The 13,893-nt window shown below is 43.7% G+C and overlaps 1 protein-coding gene across 5 annotated transcripts in view; it reads right to left on the bottom strand.

Moving 5' to 3' along the window:
* The window catches only part of EVL (Enah/Vasp-like), a 142,159-nt gene that overhangs the window by 17,358 nt on the left and 110,908 nt on the right, over positions 1-13,893 (bottom strand). For all 5 annotated transcript variants that reach the window (XM_063399355.1, XM_063399357.1, XM_063399359.1 and 2 more), the window contains exon 4: positions 1,866-1,929. In XM_063399355.1, the coding sequence (XP_063255425.1) occupies positions 1,866-1,929 (64 nt within the window). The remainder of the gene's footprint in view (positions 1-1,865; positions 1,930-13,893) is intronic.

Below are 13,893 nucleotides of genomic sequence, written 5' to 3'. Positions count from 1 at the left end.
TGCTGAGCAATTCTATCTTATTTATATACCAATAGAAGCTTTTAAAATAAAAAGTGGTCCATAAAAATAAAGTTATATCATGTGGAAAAGAAAGAATATCTTGATTTGCAAAACAAGTTTTCTGTGCATCATATCTAGTTCAAAATATGGGAAAGGAAAATAAGTAATTTTGCTGTGGAAGGATCAATCCTAAAGTGGTTTTATGTTCAGGATATGCAATCCATGCAATTTCTAGAAAAATGCAGGTTTCTGAGAAAATTATCATATGTGCAGAGGTGAATCACTTTTGAGAAAGTCTTAGCTGGTTCATTCAACTGGTGCCATTTAAGCTATGACACATTAAACCAAATAAATAAAAATCTTTACTTCAATATATACCTTAGCTCTTTTTTGATTGTTATGGATGCAACAGCATCAATTGCACTGCTAAAATTTCAATTGTTAATACATGTACTAAGAATTTCCTGAGCATATCGTGCCTTACCTTAACTTGGCATTTATTAGCAAAATTTTATGATGAACAACTTGATAAATACATTTTCCTGATTAAATCTGTGGGAAATTCTTGGTTTATCTAGAGAACCAAGCTGGAAAATTCCAGTCTGACAGAACAGGAAAGAAATATGGGTAAAACACCCCCAAATCACTAGAGCTGCTGCAAAACAGATTGAGGTGCAGGGTACAAAAATCCAAACCAGGGGTTAGCCTTTGCCACTTAAAGTCACTGGGGTTCATACCAGCCCTTTCTGCCCTTGGTCAGAAGCAGTTTGTATGTGCCAAATGCACCCTCCCACACATGCTAAAAGTAGAAGTTCTTAAACTCTTAGGAAATCAAATTTATTTCAGTCGAACTAAATAAAGCCTGGGATTGGCACAAGGCTACTTAAGGAGTATGCAAGGAGTAAAGTACAAGAGAGGACAAATTACACTCTGACTTAAAAAGAGATTCTTTAAACATTTGTGTAAAGATCTCTAAAAACCTTTTAAACAGACAAATTTGCAGGGTAGATACCATAACTTAATTTCCTTCCTGTTTATAAGATGTTTAAACCCCCCTAGGCTTAAAATTAGGTCTGCTGTATGCTTAAAGTATGCATCAGCATAATTAAAGCTGAAAGTCCTCCAGTGCAGATGCAGTAATATCTAACTGCATCTACTGGCATGTCTTATTCCACTCCAGTGGAGCAAAAGAAGCTTTCCTAGGGCCATGTACCCTGGAGCAGTCAAATAATACCTACCCAACGGGCTTTTATTGTCTCTAAACAAAAAAGAATAAATAAAATATGTTTATTCTAACATAGCTAACCTGCTCACATTTTAAATGTACAGAATAGACACCCAAACTAGAGACATGAATTACATATGGTCTGCAGAATCAGTGACTTCCACTGGTTAAAGGAAGAGCTGGACCAGGTTTGTCAGGAAGGCAGTGGGAGAGGCAGTATCACCTGCCTTGGCGTGAGCAGGGGCTCTCTGACCTTTATGACATCTCTGCTATCCCAAAGTAAATCTCAGAGTGAAATATCACTGCTCACCCATTTAACAGTCATGGTAAATCCCTACTAGATCTTAGCTCCTTCACAGTTATTCATTAAAGGTGCAGGAAACTAATTTCCCTACTTCCCTTAGAGTTTTTGGAGGCAGCAAGACTCCTGAATACCCACCAAGCAAAGAGTTTACCTAGAGTGTGAACTTTGGCTCACTTCACCCTTCAACATCATTACAGAATCATTAGCAATGATTAGAAAACATTCAGATCAGGCTTAAAATATATACGAGTAAAAAGAGCAGTGCCTACTGGTGAGCAAGGACTGCATGTTCATCCAAGCTACAAACTAGAACTCTGCCACTGCTGATTAACTCACCTTCTCTGAGCTTCCATCTCATCTGGAGATGGACCATTCTGGATCTGGCGCTGGGCAGCTGGACCTACAGAAAACATGAGAGGATCCTATTAAGAAGGCAAAAGTGTCTGACTTTGAAAAAACAGTGCCACTCTGTTTCTCCACCTTACAGATAAACCTCAAGCATCATTGTCTTCTCTTTGCTTTATTATTCTCTTTAGCCCCCTTTTTTTCCTATTAGACAAATCATTGCCTCCTGTGCATTTTCAGTCCCACTGGGAGAATCCAGGCGCTAAATGTGGGAGCAGATTTGTCCAGAAACTTGGCACCACAGTTGCTGTAGATTACACACTAATCCCTTGGTGATGTGAAGACCTGCAGTGTTGCAAAAGTTGTCCTGTAGAAGGACAGCCCATTGCACTGGGATGCATTTTCAGGTTTGATGTGGTTCAGCTCCATCCTTCAAATATTATTCTGTGCTTGCACAGAAATTCAACTGCCTTGCTGAGTCTGGGAGCACACAGTGTGCTAACTTGTGCTGCTCTGATGCTGAACTGGCATCAAAAGCTGCTTGATGGAAGGTGCCAAGAGATGCAAAATTAAACAAGACTTTCATAAAGGTGGCTTTTCTTTTTACAGTGCTCTGGTCTTCTGCTTCTGGGAGACCTACATCAAGCTGAGCTTTCACTGGCATCCACCAACAAAAGCTGACTATGCATGTGACCATTTAAGTCACATCTCCTCTCTCGATTGATCATTTAATCTCTGTTCTTGGACATTTAATCAAGGACACTGACACTACATACCATTTTCAGAAAGAAACAATTATTCTGAAAATAAAAATAATTATTGGTAACATAAGTGGTCTTGCATTTATTTCGAGGGTTGTTCCATTCATTTGAGGAGGTAGGGTTCAACTGGGATTAAACAGGTAAGACTTCTATTAAATCCAACAGCAATTCTCCTGATAAACTGGAAGGAGATCAGTTGTGTGCAGGAAATTATTATGCTTACCTTATTTTTTTCATTTTCAAAAGTTAAAAATTATCCAACAAGAGCAAATCAGAATTAAACACTTACAAACCTAAATATGTCACTCTCAAATTGTTAAGCATATTTATCTCTATACTCTTTATGCATTACTGCCAGGCTGAATGTTATCTGAAAACCAATTAGGGAAGTATGAAAACAGGAAAGATGGCAGAAATGCATGGTAGTCAGAAATTCCAGAGCATTGACTGATCCTGAGGAAATCGTGCATATTTTTGAAATGTGTTAAAGGACTAACATTTAAAGTAAGAATACACAGAACTTTCTGAAAAGCAGGCCTGCTTATTCTAATTTTGGGTCTCCCAGAAATGAAGCCAGTGACAACCACGAAGCCAAAAGCTCTGACATTTAAAAATATCCTATGATTGGGCATGAAGACAGTTCACTTTAATGACTCATGACTGACAACTTAGTGTTGTTTATCACAGCTCTTTGCCAAACTATTTAGACAGAAGTGCCACATTTTGTAAAGATCACATGAAACAATGAACGTGGGGGAGCGGGTGATTGTTTCGGGAAGGAAGCCTCAGGGAAAAACTTCGCAAGTATTTGGGAACCCCACAGCAGGCGGCTCAGGGGAAAGGAGTTTAAGGTGCAGCAAGGATCTTCTCAGGAGTTCCACGGGAGGAAGGCAGGGCCAGCTTTCAGCCTGCTCAGCCACAGCTCACGGCCACGGGCGGCAGGGATTAATTTCATGCTTGGTTCTGCACATGCTTTGCTGTGCACGTACAGACAGCTGGGAGGCGGAGCGGGTTTCAACTCAACTGGATTAACTTAATTCCCCTCCGCATTTTTAGGTGTTTCTCAGACAGAAGCAGACACGGACAGGGAGTGCTCGTGGTGATGCCATCCTCATTGGAAGATGCTTCTCTGTGAGCTGCCTCTGACCCTGCCAGCCCCTGGGAACAGCCACAGAGCAGAGCACCTCTCACTCAGCACAGTGACCGGGAGAAACACTGCTGCTGCTGACCCGTCTGCAGCCTCACAGCTGCTGGGAGCCACTTTTTAAACAACTAATGAACGCAGGAGATACTCTGCGAATGTCTGTGCTTCCTCGCCTGGCTGCTTTGCACTAATTAACCGCGCTTTTATAGAAGCATCTTGCGATTCAGCTGAGGGCAGATCTCGGGAGCACACAGATGTTTTCCGCGGTTTTTTCTCCTCCTGCTCAACCTCGCCGGCTCCCCCTGTGCCCGTGCCCGGCTGTCCCTGCAGGCAGCAAGGGGGGACTCCCGGCACAGGCACAGCCTTGTGCCGGCCCAGGAGGGCTCCGTGTGCCGGGGGATGCCACGTCTGGGACCGCGGGCACCAGGGCACTGAGCAAAGCTGTCCCCGATGGAAACAACCCCCACGCCAGGAAAGCATGAGCGAACAGCAGCAATGCCATCCTTTCTCTCCTCCCGGAGAAGCTCCAAGCAATGCTTCTTTACCCTCTTTAACTTTGGCTGCAACTGCAAGCAACACTGAGTGCATACGCTTAGAAACGTATCAAAACCTTTTATTTCTCTGAGCAACCAGTATTTTGTGCTTCTTCAGCACAGCAGGTCCAATCTAACACACTTTCATGCATTATACAGAATGGAAGCAGACCCTGGCTGGGGTTTCTGCAACTCATACATCCTCCATGGTGCTTATGGGCCAGTGTGGTGAAAGTGGTGGGCTAAGGAAAGGGCCCACAGTCAGAGCTGAATTAGAAATACATATGGCCTTGAAAATCATGATATTGAAAATTTTCCTTTTGCATGACACAAACATGATGATTTCGTGAAAAAAAATACAAAACCCCAAACCCACAAACAAACAACCCGCCAGCAGATGATGGGAGCAGAAGAGGTGTCAGAGAGACAGACAGCTCTCCCTCATTGTTTGATGATTCCAGCACATGCTTGGATTGTGGAGGACTCTGGTTCAGCCATCAGGTCTGACCTGTCATCATTTATATTCTGGCAATGTGACATAAACTCTTGCTTATCCTGACAAGAACAGAAGAAATCTTTCCAGATTACAAGTTTCTGCAAAGCTTTTCTTTCCAACAGCAATATCTTTCAAACAAATTGGCATTTTCTGTCATAAAAGCCCACATATCAGTTGTTGAAAGCATTTCTGACTGATGCTAATGCCATCGTCCCTGTTCAGGTGCAGCCTGGGCCACGCTGGGACTCAGCTGGGCAGGGTGCATTGCTGGGTTCCCCATAACCCCTCCTTCTTCTCCTGGGCACTTGGGGCTCTTTGTTCCCGAGTGCCAGCAGGCCAGCCCCACCATGAGGTGACATCCAGTGGGTGCTGTCCTGCTCCAGCCATGGATGTCCCCATCCGCCACCACTGCCCCACTCACAGCCTGCCTGTATTTTAGCTCTCTTGCCGCTGTTGGGCAATCACGCTGCCGCTGCTGCAGAGCCTGTGCCAGCACTTTAACACCTCCTGTGCCCGGGGAACTCAGCCTGCTCGCTCCTGGTGGGGACCACACGTGCTGGAGATGTCCTGGCACAGCTACGCCACTATAAAGCATGGAGCAGCGGGGGCTGGAATGGGAATAACAGTGCTGGGGACTAGCTGTGCCAGTGACACTCCCTCAAACTCATTACTAGGGACGATTATCCTGGACAAAGCACTGATCTAATTAGCCTAGATAAAGCCCGCAGATAAAGCACGGTGCCTACACTACTACTCGGGCCCAAGAGTACAACCAGCGTTGGATGACACGGAGGTCAGGCAGACCTAACTTTCCATGGCGAGTTGAGAAGAGGGATCACTGCTCACTGCACTGCCACTGCAGCTGGGCAGAGCCACGGGCCCCTCAGCGTGCTGCCACACTGCCACGGCACTGCTGTGACGGGATTTCCACATGTCCTGCTCCTGCCTTGTCTGGTTTGACGTGCACCAGCACCCGCGCAGAGAGAGGGAGCACACCCCGCTGAGGGAGCACAGTGCCACAAAGCCTGCTTTCAGGCAGTGTGCCTCACTCCTATTAAACATTAACCCGAAATAGAAAGACTTTCAGAGAGTGTTACTCACAGGCTGGGTGCCTCAGTAGCATTTTAACAGAATACATTAAATACCTTCTATAACATCATTTACACATGCACCAAACTTCTCCTCTGAGAACTGCAAAGAACTTTATCAGCCTTAATTAAGCTTCACCAATGCTATGAGGCAAAAGTGACTCGATTACACTTAGGCCGTGTCTGCACAAATAAAATTTGGTTGCATCAATTTACCTACAGGTGAGATTTGCTACTGACACAGTCAAAGTTATGTAAAAGGTCACCTAAGGCATTCTTACTCTAATGCAGACCAAATTTGGTTTGACCTGAGGAAAGCAGAGTGCAGGGAAATGAGCATTTCCAACTGTGTGCCAGAAAACCTTCTCTATCTCCCTTCCTTGTTCCTTGGTGACCAACAGTGCTCTAAATGTGTGGCAGAGCAGAGTAAAACACATCCTCTTAAAATCATCCCCAGCAGTGCTTTACACAACATGAGTTTACCTTATACCACACTGGACAAGGAGCAGTATCTATCAAGTACCAGCTGAATTCTAGAAACTCCCATCTTAGAAGCTATTAAAAGCACCATTCCCAAGATCACAACTGCTTTGCTTTTATCTTTTACCTTTTACCTCTAGATTACTTTAATCTAACATGAAACAGGCCCTGCTTAAAGTGAAATAAGGGTGTGAGTACAGGGGGGCTGTATGAAGTCTATTCATTTGAACTGAAAAATGATTTAACATTCACTGCTGAAACTTTCTGATGCAGATAAGATTTAAGGACAGTGACAGAGCTGGAAAAACAAGCCTTGTATTTAACATGGGCGTGCCCTACCCTCGCATTAGTTCACACCTCCTGCAAGGACTTCTGTGCAGATGTGTACGCTGTGCACAAGCCTTTTCTTCCTTTTTATTTTTTTAGGAAAAATCAACAGATGGAATTGCAAGGGCCCCTATATGCAGAACCACACAGGTGTGCACTGTGCACGATGGAAAGCCTGAGGTCCAGAGAGGAGTTAGCAAACAAAAAGGCTGTGCAAAGATCCAGTGGTGGAAGATGATTAGAAAGAAAGCATCTTCAATTCACCAGAAGTGCTACTGAGCACACCAACATGAAACCACCGCTTTTGACTCAAATACTACAGCCATTATTTTGCATAAAATATGATAGCACTTGTTTGATCCTGACTGTTTATTCATCATGACTATTTATTCATCATGGCACTGGCACAACATTTGGTAACTTTTCATGCTTGTGTCTTGGTTGAGCTGGTGGAGAAAAATTTATTTCTTGCTCCTGAATCCAATACAGATGAGACAGTGCTAAAGCAGCTCCTGCAGCAAGCAACTCCACTCTGACAGCAGGAGTCACAGTAAATATGTAAAGGACATGGCTTGGCTGCATTTATCTCAGCAACAGTGCCTCAGCTCAGCAGCACAGCTTGGGTTACCTCTCACATAAGAAACAGCACAACAGCTTTAAAAAAGATTTTAAAATACACATAGGTGACTGTGCAAACAGGAAACCTTTCACAGTGAGGTGGCTCTTGGGCTATTGGGGTCAGCATCTCCCCCAAAATTCAGCCTGGAGTGGTGGGAATGCATCCCCATACTTAGGGCAAGCAACAGGGATGGGAGCCCATGTGTTCTGGTACGGGACTCCCTGTATTTTATCTGGTGGGTGATTAACATGACATATAAGAACTGTGTAAGAACTGGGAATTATTTTCCTCTCAGCAGCTCAGCTCTAACAGGAAGAACAAAACACACACTGATCTAGAACAGCATGAGCTTTTTGGGGTGGGAGAAGGTGAGCAAGGAAAGCTGCAGCTCTGCCTGGGCAGGGGAAGTAGCTGAACCTTGGAGGAAGTGCTTCAAGCCCCAGACCTTGAGGATGGCAGCCCAGGGGAAAGTGGTGGCTCACACCCAGCTGCAGAGCACAGAGCCTGGTGCACGTGCAGTGCTGGCTCTCCAGGAAACAGAGAAACTCTGGCACGGCGTACCCATGCAGGACAGAAAAAGATGGAACTCGAGCATCCCAGGGGGATCCTGTTAACTGTGCTGAGCCCCGAGCCAAAGAGAACTAATTCAGCCATGGCTCAGTGATGGGTTGATGAAATGGAGGTGGGTATGGCAGCCACCTGCCAGGCAGCTCCCTCCTTGGCAGGCTGGTGCAGGGGCGCTGATGCATTTAGAGAAGCAGCATTGTTTCCACAGGCAGTGATAAGTAGGCATCCAACTTAGTTGCTGACCAATTGTTTTTGTTAGGGGAGCTGCCTCTGGCTCAGAGAAAAATGTTATATGCATAGAAAAGTGTAGGAAGAGTAATTTTACTTTTGTTATTATTTAAAAAAAAAAAAAAAAAAAAAAAAAAAAAAAAAAAAAAAGAAAAAAAAAAAAAAGGACATAATTTTATTTCTAAGGATGTCATTCCAATATTGGTTGCTTTATAAACAGGCTCTGGGAAGTTGATGGGAGAAGATGTCAATCAGTCCCACAAGTAAAAAAGTAATCTATAAAATTCAGGACCATGAGATTAGCTTAAAAAAATAAAAGAAATTAAATTAACCTCACAATTACTAGTAGGAAGTAAACAAGCCCCCAAGCACTTCTGTTCCTTCCTTTTCTTGATTGTTTTTCAAAATGTGCATCAAGCCTATTTTCCTGAACATCCAGGATTGAAACTTTTCAATAAAAGTGAAGATTAGCTCATAATCTTGTGCCTCTAGGCAATAATGGAGCTTTAAGAAAAACACCAAATACCATCAGAATCTCATTAAAATTGAGAGCATGGGCCATCCTGAGAAGCTGGCAACTCCCCACCACTGCATGGACGTTCAGTTAATGCCAGAGCCCAGGGAGTGGACGCTCCAAAGAAGCTGTGAGTGGAAATCAAAACACAACATCTAAAGATATGGTTTATATTGCACAGATATTTTCCTGAATTTGGTTTCAGTGAGGACATGAATTGTGTCACTCCAGTATCAGTTTGCCAGGTGCTGTCCCAACAGAGACAGGGACACTGCAATGCTGGCCTTGTGCTCTGCATGCTCAGCTCAGAAAGACTTTCCCCTGGATGTCTCAAGCCCCACACATCTGTTCTGTGAAATTACAACTAAGTGTGACTTGGTTTCTGCACCCAACTAAGTGCATATACCTGTTCATACCCACTTCACACTTACATTTCTTTATATCAAATAAAAGGGAGGGATTTGACCCCTTGGGGGTTTTTTTGGACAAATTGAATTTCTGAAAATTTCTGAAGTCAACAAGAAGAAGAACCCAGCCACTGGCATGGGCAGCAGTTCAATCAGCTGATATTTACACATGTAGCTGGTCAAACATCATCTCTGTTTTTGCCTAACTATAGGATTTATAACACATTAGATCAGAAATGTGTATGTATACACCCCCTGTGGCCTGGTGCAGCACCCAAGGCACCAAGAGCAGCATGGTCTGTTCTTGGCCCATCTCCACATACAACCTTGCAAGGCAAGGCTCTCTATTTTCAAGGGTCTCCTCCCTGTCTCCCTCCTGGTAGGACAGCAAACCCCTCAGGACAGTCTTTTCCACCACGTGGAGAACAGCAGGGCCCATACATGCACTGAAGCACCATGCACACACAGAAAGCACCACATTATAAACACACAGTTTGCATCCAGTCAATGGTTCAGATCCAGACAAGAACCATTTCACCAAGATTTAAATCCCAACACTGCTGTAAGACAACTGTGGTGGGTTCCTGTAGCTGGGTAAGGGTACTGGACAGAAGAGGACTTTTCTGTGAAACACAACTAAATGGAGATATATTTTGGGATTTATAAAAAAACCACAACCCAACAAACCACATGGAAAAAAACATCATTAGAAACAGGTAGGATTCCTTGATAATTAAGTTGCAGTCTTAAATAAATTCAACAGATAAACAAAATACTCAAATACAGCACCGGATCCCAGTCACACACCCACAGCCAAGCTATCTGCTTAAGGGAAGCAAAACTCCCACTAGCTAAGAAGGGCCAGAGTAAACCCACTCATCTCTGCAAATCCTCATTTACTGAAGAGCTAACAGGAATTGATAGTCACAGGCAGGTCATTATGGAGAAAAAAATAGGCAAATATCCCATTAACTACAGCAAGTATAAAATGCTTCCCTTTTTCATAACAGTTTTTAAAACCACTATGTATTCCACGAGTACAGATGCTATTCACTAGCAATCCAACACATTGATTCAGAGGTCCATGTCCCTCATTCCTGCTGTAATGACCTCTCCTGATTTAACAGCCCTGCCTAATGCCGGCATCTCCTCAACCTAACGGGTCATTTCTCTCAAATATTATCCCAGCCTCCCACTGCCCCTGCCTGAATTAAAGGCAAGTTAAAGATGAAGGATCCACCAACCAGCTACAGCTGTAAGTGGTCTCCCAGCACAAGGGGATGGAGGCACACACCATGTCCACGCAGGAACGCCCTGGCACCAGCATCCCTTCCCCCTGCCCGGGAGGGCTCCTGCGGGAGCACAGCATGCACGGGACGGGACGCGCGAGGCAGCGGGGAGCTTCCATCACCTACAAGACATTCGGCACAGGATGATGCAGTCGCAGTGGCAGAGGCAGAAGCAGTGCCAGCTCCATTCCCTGCTGACCATGGCACGGCCGCGGCCTCCCCAGCACGCTCCCGCGGCGCCCAGTGCTCCCCGCCTGCCACAGGCCGGGTTTCACCACTGTAATCAATCCCCTGCTGCAGCAGCACAGTGGGCACGGACACCTAAATATTTAATTGGACCCTTTTCCTCACCTATCACAACACTCCTGGTGTCTGAAGCCAGACTTCGTTGTCTGGACTTTCACGTGATGCTGTCAAAGTAAGAAAGAAATTGCGTTTTCCGCCTCTTGCCCCATCAGACCTCCCTATGTTTGCCTACTTGCAAGCAATTACAATAAAAGCAAAGTGTGAATAACCAGAAGGTTCAGTTGTCTTCGGGAAAAAATGGCTGTTATTGAACATGCAGGATCAAGTTCACTGGTGGCTTCTGAAGTCAAAGGGGTTCAGTGATAAATGTTGAGCACCATTCTTAAACCGTGTGAACAAGATGGCTTCAGAAATATGTATATGTGGTTTAAAATCCCACCTACTATTAAATTTTCTCTTCATCACCCAGTCATACCTGATCTCCTCTGATCCCAACACTTCACCCTTTTTACTTCGCCTGCTAATCACTTTCCTCTTCTATATTTAAGTGTGGCAGGTCCTCCAAAGGCAATCCAGTTGAAGTTAATGGAGAGTTTGTATGAGGAGGCTAAACAGAATATTTATTTGCTCTGCACCTCTGCCTTATCATCTTTGATCTATTTCCTTCCCTTCTCCTTGCTTTTGCATTATTCTGTCTGCTGGGGATTTCACACAGCCTAATGCTCTATTCCTCAAGCAAATTCACAGCTGGTTTAGGGTTGTATCTCCATAGCTTCAGTGACACTACTCTGATGTAGATCAATCAGTATTTTGACCCACTAACCTCAGCAGCTAAGTCTTTTATCTAATATCTGATTTTCAGAACATGCTGGATAAAAATTCTAAGTTTTTATAAGTTACCTATAGTTACACCTGGTGAAACCCTTGGGGAACAAGTTCATAATTATCAATTTATCAGAGCCATTCCTATCCTTCTCAGGCAATACTTACTCATCATAACTGAGTAGTTGTTCACTCTCTGTACCTGCCTCCCACAGCATTCTCAGAGTGACTGATACGTAGATATTCTAATAGTGAAGCTGCTTATCATATGTTTTCTAATGCTTGCTGCTATTAATTATTTATGTCCCATTTTAAGTCTACTATATCAATACCTCTCAGGTATTCCCCACTATCAGATGGAGCAAAACAAGCATTAACCAATCAATATCTGAGACAGCAAAAACTCTGTTGATAGCAAAGTATCTTTTTCACTATGGCACACAGATGGTTTGAACTCTACCTGTATATGCTCATTGTTTTCTGCCTGCTGGCTTATAAAGCCATTAAAGGCACACCAGAAACAGGAATATTAAATTCAAATCTGAGTGTAAATTCAGGGTCTCACAGCCATAAATGCCAATGGTTTTATGTAACTACATTCTGAGGATTTAAGAAGATTTGGGAAAATATTTAAATGAACAAAAATGGCATTAAAATTGTAAAATTGTAGGCCATGTTTTATATTCAGGACTCCAGTTTTCCTAGATAACACAGTATCATCAAACCATTGCATTCTCAGTTTTGAGGGAACTTCAAATCCTTTTTGTTCTCCTGTGCTTTCTTCCTGTATCTCACACTGAAGGGCTGAAGGGAAGCATTGGGCTGATGTAAAATATCAGCAAAGCTCTCCAAAGTACTCACTTATCCTGCAATACCATTGGAACCACCTTCTCGTTCAAAAGAAAACACTATTACAAATTACAAATATAATTACAAAAGAAAACACTATTACAAATACAGGCAATTTTAAACACTGTATCAAACTGTTGACAGAATCTGTAAACCCAGAGATGTACAATTTAATTCTGTCCTAAGAATGCATCTAACTCTTTCACTGACTTATTTGGCCAAGACTATGTTACCCCGTATCTTTATTATTTTCTTACACACTTATCTCTTACACAGGGAGTTTGTGGTTTCTACAGGGTTAAATATGGCCATGACTAATAAAAAGCTAAAACACATCCTTCCAGGCCAAACAGCATCTCAGAGACTCTCAAACTGATCTAACAGAGATTAACAAACTCCTACAGATCCTCCGGCAGACTTACCACCTGCACAGCAAACTCCCTGCCAACAGTCTGCCATGGAGCCAGAAAACCACTGAGTGGGTGGGATAACTCCTGCCTCCACCCCAGCTCCACCCTCCTCCCTAAAATTGACATAATGTTTTAAAATAGCTCATTCAAACCATGTAGGGCAGCACAGCCAGGGCCACCATGTGATGGAGTAAATGGCAGAGTGGGATGCTCATATGGATTGGGAACAGGTTCTCTCAGAGACTTCACCATCACTTCTGATTCTCAAATAAAGATTGGTATACACAATCCCACCAAAAAGACAGCGACCTCTTTTTAAGTGGAAACAGCAGCATGGCCCACAGGAAAAATAATTACAGACCCTGAGAAGGCAGTTGCCCCAGACAGTATGACATGAGCCACCACCTCTGCTTCTACTTTGGATAAACAAAGTTATGACTTGTTGAACACTATCAGTGTTGGTCCAAGTTTGGGGGGAAAATCTGATGTGGCCAAAAAACACCGTGAAAATACTTTTATAACACCTACACTGGGATTCCTAAGCTGTGGTATATGTGCCACCAGCTGCATGCAAGTCATTTAAAAGAGATACTCTACCGTGCAGTAGTGGGCATAACCTGCCCAGAAATCTTATAATTTCTTATTAGCATTACTTGACTCTCACGAAGGTTACAGCCCAGCTTGCCTTGGCTGCACAGATGATTCCTGAACGAGGAGCACTTGCAGATGCTGTGCACCTAAAGAGATTTTAAGTAACAGTTCAACTGACCACCTCTTACTCCTGTATGTAAAACCCCCTTGACCTCATTTTGAGCATGAAGCAATACCAGCTGGCTGGAAGGCAAGCACTCCCCCAGCTAACTGCTCCTGCAATCCTTGCAACAGGAAATCAATGGTGAAAATTGCATTTTGACAAATATAAATCATTACTGACAAAAAGGCTGACAAATCCATCTCGATGCCCAGCACTTACCGGGTGCAGCAGCCCGCTGGAAAGAGATGTGCTAGAAAAATGCTTCTTTTTTAAACAGAAGTTGGAAAACACTAATTCCACAATCTGCAGCAGTGAAAATAAAGGACAGCTCTGATCCTGCAAGTGGTAGCAGGCAGACAGGTGATTCTCCTACGTGAAGTCTTTTGCAGGAAGGTTGTAATTATCTGGCTGAGCACCTACTGATTGTATCTGGAGACTGTGTGCATAAGAGCCAATGTGCAGCTGATACAACTCATGTCATTTTA

This window comes from Prinia subflava, chromosome 5 (assembly GCF_021018805.1).
Source record: "Prinia subflava isolate CZ2003 ecotype Zambia chromosome 5, Cam_Psub_1.2, whole genome shotgun sequence".
In the NCBI taxonomy this organism is placed as follows: domain Eukaryota; kingdom Metazoa; phylum Chordata; class Aves; order Passeriformes; family Cisticolidae; genus Prinia; species Prinia subflava.
Note: the sequence above shows the minus strand (reverse complement) of the source record. Positions and strands in the feature narration are given on the sequence as shown.